Source organism: Panthera pardus, unplaced genomic scaffold, assembly GCF_024362965.1.
Source record: "Panthera pardus isolate Hobbes unplaced genomic scaffold, ASM2436296v1 HiC_scaffold_11, whole genome shotgun sequence".
Lineage (NCBI taxonomy): Eukaryota > Metazoa > Chordata > Mammalia > Carnivora > Felidae > Panthera > Panthera pardus.
Genome location: NW_026526666.1, coordinates 34,773,480 through 34,784,611, shown reverse-complemented (window position 1 = coordinate 34,784,611; position 11,132 = coordinate 34,773,480). Strand labels below are relative to the sequence as shown.

Here is an 11,132-nt window from a genome sequence, read left to right as displayed (position 1 = left end):
GCAGGTTAATCTCTATTGTATCATCTATACTTCAGATTTACTACAGAGTAAGTTTTCCAAGCCTCTCTCTTCCTCAGCATTGGCTTTCAAGTGAAATCGTATTTCCCTAAGTAGAAAGGATTATAAATGCCAAACTGCTTGGGTCAAAATTGTGCAGGGTCCTGCTTTGATTCATCATTTTGCCCCTGAAACCTTCCATGGTATCTTAGGTCTCAGATACACACATACACACACATACACATAAACTGTAAGCTCAAATTTTTATTATTCACAAGACATAAAATTAGTTAAAATTTCTAAATGCTTATTTTCAATTTGTGCGATCATCTTGCCACAGACCAGTAACAAAAAGCTCACAGACTACACTTTGGGCAGCAATGCTCTATATCAAACCAAACCTTCAAAGATGTTCCTGATCAAATTAGAATACCCAATATACTAAGAATGAAGTTAGAAACTTACTTCTTATCAAAAAATGTTGAATTTTCTTTCCTCTTTGTGAATCCGTTGGGTAGAAGCTTTAAATTAATACCTTGTTTTCTAGCACGATTTTTCATAAAATACATCTAACAACCAAAAATAAATAAATAGAAAAATTAATTTTAAAATGCCTTAAATTTCAACAGTGAATAAAACAGTGTTCAAAATATAATAATTAACATTTATTGAGTACTTATGTTTCACAAACTGTGCTGAACATTAGTATCTCATTTAATCCTCACAATACTTTGAGACTGGTACCTACTACTACCCTCAATTTAGGAAGGAAAGTTAATGAGATGCCAACATTATACACCTATTCCTGAGAGTGAGAGCCTGTAATAAAACCCAGATATAGCCAATTCTGGAGGCTGTCTTGTTAATCATATGCTCTGTAAGCCAAAAGAAGGATTTAATGAGATGTTTAAAAACATTTGGTAATTCATAGGGGCTACTTGTACAGTTCCTTTTCTTTTACTGAACTTTTTTCTTGATGTTTATTTTTAGAAAAAGAGCGCATGCACACTTGCACAAATGGGGGAGGGGCAGAGAGAGAGAAAGAATCCCAAGCAGGCTCCAAGCTCAACACAGAGGCTGTTGCAGGGCTTGATCTCACGATTGCAAGATCACGACCTGAGCCGGTATCAAGAGTTAGATGCTTAACCAACTGAGTTACCCATGTACCCCTTTCTGAGGTTTTATACCATACTTGGCTGTATACAACTATACAGGTAGTTCACTCATGGGAGGAACCAAGGCATTGCCTACTTACAAGGCTTAACTTAATGTAGCTACTACTGTAGGCTATACAAAAGGGGACATGTGAATATTCTGGCTCTGACATGTTTTACTCCACTACCCGTCTGGGTTGGCTGAGCAGAACTAGGCAATAGCAGAAAGTAGTGAAGGAAGTAATATCAAGTTTTCTTCCTTGAACACTCAAATGGCAAAGTGTAAGTGCAAGTTTTTGGTTTTGCAACGCTAAGAGTTAGAGAATTAAATCATAAGCCAAGGGAAAGGAAGAGTCAGCTATCACTTGTTAAAAAGAGAAATAATTTAAGAAATTACATGCAAGTTTATAACTTATAGGGCTTTGGTTTCAGTAATGGTGACAATTATAAGGACCAATTCTCCCACTGAAAACATCTAAGAATATCAGAGAATGGGGGAAAGACACATATGTAATAAAATACATTTCAAAATCACCTTAAAAAACACTGGAGAGCTAACAAGAAAACAAGAAAATACACACCAATATTTAACAAGAAGTGAAAACCAGGACAGGTAAGCAAAGCAGTAGTAAGAAATGGGCTGAAAATTCTCCAGATTTTTTTTTTTTTGGCAAATTTTGCAAATTCTGGCAAACACAGGCTTTTCCTTTCAACAGCTTTCTCAGTAAGAGGGTAGGAGTTATGACTCTAATCTTTTAGGAACCCCTCATGAAATGAGGCTGAGCCACAGAATATGCCTAATTAATATTCAGGTAAGGGTGAACCAGAAATAAACCCTACCCCCAGAGCATGCTAGGAAATTTATATCAGAATGACTGGAACAGTGGAGGGTGCAGGGGGTGAGGAAAAACAATTCATCAGAAGCTGTGGTCATGGGCCAGTTCTTGCTCAGGTCTGAAATGATTTGCTTTGCTTGTGTGGTCAAAGGAATCTTAAACTTTCAACTTGATTTAGGATAGGCCCAGATTTGCAATATTCCCAGGTACCTGGCAGAATAAAAGGCCTGTGTCCTACTCTTGAAAAAAGTTCTCACAAATCATTTAAGAAAAAAAAGTAGCACTCAATAAAAAATAAGCAAGCATAAGGAATACAAGAAAACAAAGGTTAGCGAGCAGGGACCAAAAGAGAAAAAAAGAGGTAGCTGAGAATTCTCCATGTATTCAGACACTAAAAGAATCATACAGATTGTAGAACAGTTATGCAAAATTAAAAAAAAAAAAAAAAAAAGAACAGCTTGAAAATACTTGCAGTGAAGAGAAACTATAAAAACTGACTCAGCAAATTTTCATAAGAACTAACTAAAACTAGAACATATCCAGAATACACTACAGCGAAAAAAAGATAAAAAATCAATTAAGTTAAAGGATAGGTAGGAAGAAGATTTAACTTACATTTATGATAGTTTTAGAAGACAGAAGGAATAAGAAATGGGCTGAAAATTTCCCAGAACTGATCAAAGATACAACACAGATTCAAGAAATCTAACAATTCTCAAATACGATAAAGAAAAAGAAAACATGCATGTTCATATTATAGTACAAATAACAGAAAACATAAAAAAATGCATCCAGAGTAAAAAAGATTTCAAAGGCAATTAAAAACAACAGATGACTTTGCAACAATAACAATGGAAGCCCTAAGACAGTGGAACAATAATTCTAAACCCAGAATTCTATAGAGAAAAATCATTTTAGAGTGAAGAATGGGAAATAAATAAAAATTCAAAAAATCTACACAGTAACCCAAGTGGTGGTAACCAGCAAACCGTCTCTAAAGGATATTCTAAAGGATGTACCTGAGGCAGAAAAAAAGTGATCTCTAAGGGTCTAAGGTGATGACAGAAGGAATAAAGGGTCTAAGATGATGACAGAAGGAATAAAGAGCAAAGAAAGTGGGAAATATAAAGATAAACCCAAATAAACACTGGCTGAATAAAACAGTAACTACTGTATGGAGATTTTTTTTAAAAGTCAATTTAAAGAATTGAAACAGGAAGAAAAGTCAGTATAGGGTTAAATGGAATTTAAGTTAACTGCTGATAAACTTATATTTGCCTGCTACTTATCTTTATAAATACATTTTGTTGGAATGTAGCCCCCACCCATTTGTTTAAATATTGTTTATGACTGCTTTTTTGCTACACAATGGCAGAGCTGAGTAGTTGTGACAGAAACCATACTGGCCTGGAAGAAATATTTACTATTTGACCCTTTAGAGAAAAAGTTTGCCAACTCTTGTTTTAAGGTCTTTTGCATTGTCTAGGCATTTGGTTCAGGTACTGCTTAACTTCAGATATTGGCAAATTAAGCATGCATATTGTAATGTATAGCTTAACCAACGAAAGGATAGAAAAAGGGTATATATCTAAACTGATATATAAACATATCTAAACTGATAAACTTATATCTAAACTGATAAAAGAGAAAAATTCAAATGATTAAAAAAAAACAAAATCAGCCCAAAAGACAAGAAAAAGAAAAAAAAAACTGGGACAAATAGCAAAACTAAGGTGACACACTTAAAGTCAAATATACAGGTAATTTTATTAAAATGTAAATGAGGTTAATGATTCAGTTAAAAGTTACAGATTGCCAGATGGGAGAAAAACTGGAAACCAACTATGTCCAGAACATAAGGACACAGAAAGGCCTTAAGTAAGGAAAAAAATAGCCCACACAAAAACCAACCAAAGAACTGATACAGCTTTGTAAATGTTAGTCAAAGTACAAAAAAAGCTAGAGACAGAGAGGGTTACCTCATAATGCCAAAGGTTAAATACACCAAGAAGTATTTCGTGAGGTATGCATTTAATAATTTAGCCTTAAAACACACAAAGCAAAACAAACTGAATCACAAGGTAAACTCACAGATCTGTTTGATTTTATCTATTGAGAAATGTTAACATACTTCTCTTTAAAAATTATAGACAAAACAGACGGAAAAATAAAAGTAACATTATAAACAATTTGAACATAATTAATAAATCTGACCTAAAAAGTATATATAGAGTACTATATTCAGCAATTGCAGAATTTTTTTTTAACGTTTATTTATTTTGAGAGAGAGCGAGCGAGCGTGCACATGCACATGCATACGTGCATGCAAGCAGGGGAAGGAAGGAGAGGGAGAGACAATCCCAAGCAGGCTCGACACTCAGCACGGAGTCCAACACAGGGCTTGATTCCACGACCTGGGTATCATGACCTGAGCCTAAGTCAGGAGCTGGATACTCAACTGACTCAGCCATCCAGGTGCCCCGGAATATATTTTTTTCAAGCAGAGAACATTAAAACTTTGACCATATGCTGGGCCATAAACACAAGTCCTGATGGATTTGATTTGATTTGATTTCCTAAATGTTATATTTATTTTTGAGAGAGAGGGGGAGAGAGAGAGAGAGAGAGAGAGAGGGAGAGAGAGGGAGAGAGAGGGAGAGAGAGAGAGAGAGAGAGAGAGAGAGAGAGAGAGACAGAGAGCAAGCAGGGAACAGGGAGAGAGAGGGGGAGACATAAAATCTGAAGCAGGCTCCAGGCTCTGAGCTGTCAGAACAGAGCCCGATGTGGGACTCAAACTCACGAACCAAGAGATCATGACCTGAGCTGAAGTTGGATGCTCAACCTATTGAGCCACCCAAGTGCCCCATGTCCTGATGCATTTTAAAGGAATGAACTTAAAAAAGTATGTTCTCTGATCATAATGCAATTAAGCTAACATAAAAAAGATATAACAAAAGTTAAGAGGACACATTAACAAAATAGAAAAAAACGTAATAGCAACTGATCTAGGAAAAAAAAGACATAAATAACCATATTACAAAAGAAATTACTATAACTCCTATAGACATGTAAAGGAGAAGGTTTATGAAGAACCTTATGCCAATAAATTTGAAAATTTAGGTCAAATGAACAAATTCTTAGAAAAATGTAATCTATTAATACTAACTCAAGAAGACACAGAAAACCTACACACGGTCCCACAAATAGTAAAGAATATACCTCAGTGGCCCAAACTCTAAGCCCATACTGGTTCCTTAATAAATTTTACCAAACTCCCAAGGAAGAAGTAATTACAATATTAGTGAATGCATCCAAGAATAAAATGGGAACATTCCCAAATAATTTTCTGAAACTAGAATCATACTGATACAGAAACTTGGGAATACCAAAATGGAAAATGAGAGGTCAATCTCACTAATGCACAGAAATACAAAATGAATGCATGGATAAGGTATATATACATGTATAATACAAATGAATTCTGCAAAGTATAAAAAGCTTGATATGATAATGACACACCATGCAAGTTTAGCTTAAAATAGAAAATCAATTAAAATATTATTCGTTATTATTAGAAAATTATAGATTAAAAGAACACAAATGAAATAATCAAATACAGAAAAAAGTATTTGATAAAATGTAACTACCATTCATGATAAAATCTGATAACAAACTAGGACTAGAATTTCCATAATCTAGTCATCAAATTATTTCTAGAAAAAATTTAAGAGCAAACGTTATGGTGCAATTGTGAAAGTTTCCCCTCTATGATCAGGAGTTGCAAAACAGTATGTACAGAAGAGGTAACATAGCGGGCCTGAGACGGTTATCTTTAGGCTAGTGTGTGGGAATTTGAATGACTGGTAAATGGTTCCCTAAACTAACATAAAACTTTTCCTAAAATAGTAAGTATGGTTCACTGTGCCTGAATTGTCTGTAAAACAATATGGTTTGATTTCCTTTTCTTCTGGGAGTCTGGAATTTGGCACTCGCTAGGCAGAGGGTGCTTATGTGACCAGCCCCCATAAAAACCTTGGGCAGTGAATCTCTGATGAGCTTGCCTAGTAGATACTCCTTCACATGTGTTATCACAACTCATTGACAAAGGGATTAACTGCATACTGTGTGGACTTGGGCTTAAAACATAAATATCTACTACCAACATCAGTACTTGACACTGAATGGGAAGTCCTAACATAAGGCAGTAAGACAAGAGAAAGAGAAGAATAAGGACAGAAAGATAAAAAGAAATTGTGATGAAATGTTTAATAAATGTATTAACTTCACAAATGTATATAATTGAAAAATCTCAAGGTGTCTATTGATAAGGCACTGGGATAAATTTTAGTGCTATAAAACATAGATTATAATAACACAAAAAAAATAACAACAAAAATCTCATTCTTAAATACCAGCAAAGAGATAAAAAAACAAAAAAAGAAAATGCTATTTAAAAAAGCATGAAAAAATAAAGTGCCTAGGAATAAATCTAACAAAAAATGTGTAAGATCTCCACTGAGAAAATTAGAGAGATACTAAAGCTATTAAGTAAATGCAGATACAACACAGTGAAGGATTTCAAGATTTAATACTGTAAAGAAGTCCAATTACCCAAGTTACTCTATAAAATAAATGCAAACCCTATCAAAATTCCCAGGAGAATTTAGGGGACTGTAGAGTCAACAGGCTGATTCTTCACATTTTTATGGAATTACTAACAGCCATACCCATACTAAAGTATAGCCATACTCTAAAAAATGAACAAAGTCATAGGAAATACTCTATGAGATAATTAGTTGCAGTAAAAAACTACAATTAAGAGGGGTGCCTGGGCGGCCCAGTCGGTTAAGCCTCCGACTCCTGATTTCAGATCAGGTCACGATCTCACGGTTTGTGAGATCGAGCCCCATGTTGGGCCCTGTGCTAATAGCAAGGAGCCTGCTTGGGGTTCTCTCTCCTGCTTTCTCTCTGCCCTTCCCCTGCTTGCTCTTGCCATCTTTCTCTCTCTCTCTCAAAATAAATAAACATTAAAAAAAAAAAACAAACCTACAAATAAAGGAGTGTAGTATTGGTGTATATAGATAAGTAGACCAACAGAATAGAATAGATAGGTCAGAAACTGCCGCAAGCATGTATCGATGTGTGATATATGACAAAGGAGGTCCTACAGAGCAGTAGGGAAAGGATGAATTTTTCAATAAATGGTGCTAAGAAAGTGGATTATCCATATGGAAAATTAAATGGGATCTCCACATGATACACAAAAATTAATTTCAGGTAGTTTACAGTCATAAATCCAAGATGCAATGCTTTACATAAAGCTTTTAGAAAATAATTATGGAAGAAGAGATTCATAAATTCAAAGTATAAAAGAGTTTCTTTATAAACACATAAAACTACTAACAATAAAGGAAATGTACAATAAATTTGACTACATTAAAAAATTAAGACCATCTATTCATCAAAGACACTAGAGAGAGTGAAAAATAAGCCTGGGAATGGAAGAAAGTATTTATAACATATACAACCACCAACAGGCATCCAAGAAATACAAGGAATCTCTACAAACCAGTAAGAAAAAGAAAGTTGACCATGAGCAAGAGACTTGAACAGGAATTCCACATGAGGAAATCCGAATGGCCAATAAAATATTTGAAAGATGCTCAATCTCATAAGGAATCAGAGAACTGCAAGTGAAAAACCCCAGTAAAATTACATAGCCATCAAATTTACAAAAATTTTAAAACCCTGACCATATCAAGTATTGGAGAGGATGTGACAACAGGTACATACACCATTGGGAGTCTAAACTGGTATAACCACTTTGGAAAATGTTTTGGTTACATCCAGTAAAACTGAAGATATGCACACCCCACAATAAAACAATTTCACTCCCAGGCGTAAACCCTAGAAAAAACAGGTGTGCACATAACCCAAAATTCATTAACAAAAGTGTTCATAGTTTTAAGGGGTTTTTTTTGTTGTTGTTGTTGTTATTACAGAAAACCCAGAGTCCATGAACAATAGAATGGATAAATAAATTGTAATATGGTCATAAACTAGAAAACTATTCATAAGAAAAAAATGGATCAGGGAATGGCACAAGGGAGTGGCAGGGCATTTTTGAAGTTGATAATGTTCTAATTCTAGACCTGGGTGGTAGTTAATGGATGTCCACTTTATGATTATTCATTGAACAGTGTATTCCTATTTTATCCTTTTTTTATTTGTATGCAAGATTTCACGATAAAAACAAAAAATTTAAAGAGTAATTTATTTTTTAAGAAGAATTTTATGTTCTTTTTTTTAAAGTTCACTTATTTTGAGAGAATGTGTGCACACGCGCACACAAGCAGGGATGGACCAGAGAGAGGGAGAGAATCCCAAGCAGGCTCAACACTGCCTGTTAGGAGCCCGACATGGAGCTCAAACTCACCAACCATGAGATCATGACCTGAGCAGAAACCAAGAGTCAGACACTTAACCGACCAAGCCACCCAGGTGCTCCTAAGCAGAATTTTAATTATCCTTAATTAATCTTGAGAAAAAATGCTGATGAATGACAATTTTCCTTTCAGATATGTGAAATGTCAAGTCTGTATCAGTACAGTAATACCAATAAAATAAGGTGTTTTAAAAGCAATAAAATTCTGCAACTCCAGTGCCAAAATGGCCTTTGAAAAAGGAACATAATTCCATGACATGATTCAATAACACTATTAAAGAATTTCTAGAATGGCAGTTGAAATATATTTCAAACATGTAAACTTTAATTCTGCATACTGCTGAAGGAATGAAAAAGGGATAAAAAGGTATGAAAATTAATTGTATTAAAACAACAAGTCCTGTTAGTTTTTCCTTCAAAATTAGAATCTAGTCACTTCCCCATAATTTAACAGTATTATGCAAGCCACCATCATTTCTCATCTCAACCACAGTGATAACTTTGTAACTGGACTCCCTGCTTTCAATCTTCCACTTTTGCCCACTAATGCTCATTTTTCAGACAGCAGCATGAATGCTCTTTGAAAAAGCAAACGTGCTCAAAACACTGCCATGGCTTCTATTTTCACTTAGACTGTATTAGGAGCCCTTACCAGTTTCTCTAACCTCATATTCAATATTCTCTCCCTCACTCAACTATGTTTCAGTCACCCTGTCCCCATTTTAATCATCAAATGTGCCAACCTCCCCTCCAAGCCAGTCTTTACTTATGCTTTTATCACTACCTGGATAGTCTTCCTCCAAAGGTTCACGTGGCTGCCTCTTTCTCATTATTCAGATCACTGCTTAAATGTCATCTCTTGAGAAGCTTCTCCTGACTCCTATATTGAAAATACTTTCACAATCTCCTCCCAACAAACACCATTTTCATTTTCTTTAATTTCCTGTGCTTTATCTTCCACAGGTATTTAACTCTGTCTGAAATTATAGCTGTGCCTCTCATCTGTCTCCCCACACTACAAGCTCCATGAGGGGAAGAACTTCGTTCTGGTCATAGATGTATCACTAGTAACTGCAATAGCTCTGGATCACCGTAGTCACTTAATACATTTATTAGGTTTAAAAATGAATCTAACTGAGTAAAAGGAATTGTAACTGTAAGGGATGAAAAGAAATACTTACATGTTTATTGCTTATTGGTCTTTTTAAGAAAGCATCTCTAGAAATGTGGTCTGCTGTTCTTGCCACATCTTCCAAAAATCGATAATCTAAAAATTTCAAAATAGAAAAATAAACAAATGACATACGCAATGGCCAGGAATCACCAATCTGCTGTGCATAAGATGACTTACCACTAAGCAGATTCATTTCAGTAAACTGTTGTATGGAAACATATGCAGTTTTATCTCGAACTCCATTACATGTCAGTTCTGCTTTGTGTTTCTTTACACAGGGCAAACTGAAGAGACAAAGAGGAGGTACTTTTATACTCTGAGGTAAGAAGGGTATAGAGAGAGGTAGTAAGGTAGGAAATTACATATATACCTGCAGGAATATCGCATACAACGTGGACATTTGTACTTTGCTTCTTCTGTACCACAAGTTTCACACCTACAAAAGCCCACGAGAAACTTAATATTAATTCTACTTATTTATTCATAAACTTTAAATGGTGAGTTACTCATCACAACCAATTTACACACATGTAGTCAGTGAATAAAGTATATGCCAGGAACCGATAAAATACTTGACAGCTGTCTAACATCCTTAGAAAATTCTCCTCTAAGAAACGGTCTCCAAATAACACTTACAATGTTGTCAGTACTACGTAATTCAAGAAGACGTATTAAATTAAAAAAAAAATCATCTCACTTTTGACTTCTTTTTTCTACTACAATCAGAGAATGGTATCATTCACTAACGTTTTAACTTGTAATTCCTGGCAATCTGCTAACAATCGTATGTGCACGCATTAATGAGAAGTCCAATCCATGAATTTAGATACTTAAAGGCACACACACCAGAAAAAGAATATAAGACCCAGTCAAATTTACAAAATGTCAGCTGCATCTTTTCTTCTCAACTCCACAGCCAACTTAGAATAAGGATTAAAATAGCCTAGAAATACTATTAACCATCATCTATCTTTAATTGCTCTTCTAGGATCTTGGGATACTGAAAACCAAACTACAGTTATTTTAATTTGGCCCACTGTGTTCTAACAGTTAACAGTCCCAATTTTATTTCCTATGCTGTCACATGATCACACACTATAAGGAAATTAAATCAAAAGCAGTAAATATTCATAGAACCCATAAATTAGACAACTGAGTGACTTCAAGTGCATTTTTATCTAATTTTAACTTCTCCACTTTTTCATTGTTAGTTTTATTGGACTTTCCCTTATCTCTATCATCTCTTTAAGAATAATAGTGTGTCAAGAGCATATTAAGTCAAACCAGAATCTGGCCCAAGGGTTTTCTGGTCCCCAGAATTTTCACTTCCGAATTTGGCCACACTGTCCACTGGACACTAACAGCCTGAAGTATTTTCACTGTATTTGTTGTCATCTGACAAAACCCTGCCTTCCCAGTTCCCCCTTCCCTCCACCACCAACAGGCAGGCTTCAGGGACCAAAATTTGCATTTATTTTTCATTATTCTACATCTGGCTGCTAGATTTCCTTCAATCTAGACAACGG

The 11,132-nt window shown here is 35.0% G+C and overlaps 1 protein-coding gene across 2 annotated transcripts in view; it reads right to left on the bottom strand.

The window, feature by feature from the left end:
* ZNHIT6 (zinc finger HIT-type containing 6) overlaps positions 1–11,132 on the bottom strand; it is a 105,050-nt gene that overhangs the window by 93,018 nt on the left and 900 nt on the right. For both annotated transcript variants that reach the window (XM_019414031.2, XM_019414030.2), the window contains exons 2-5: positions 9,977–10,042; positions 9,784–9,890; positions 9,614–9,699; positions 463–566 (exon numbers count right to left, since the gene is read on the bottom strand). In XM_019414031.2, the coding sequence (XP_019269576.1) occupies positions 463–566; positions 9,614–9,699; positions 9,784–9,890; positions 9,977–10,042 (363 nt within the window). The remainder of the gene's footprint in view (positions 1–462; positions 567–9,613; positions 9,700–9,783; positions 9,891–9,976; positions 10,043–11,132) is intronic.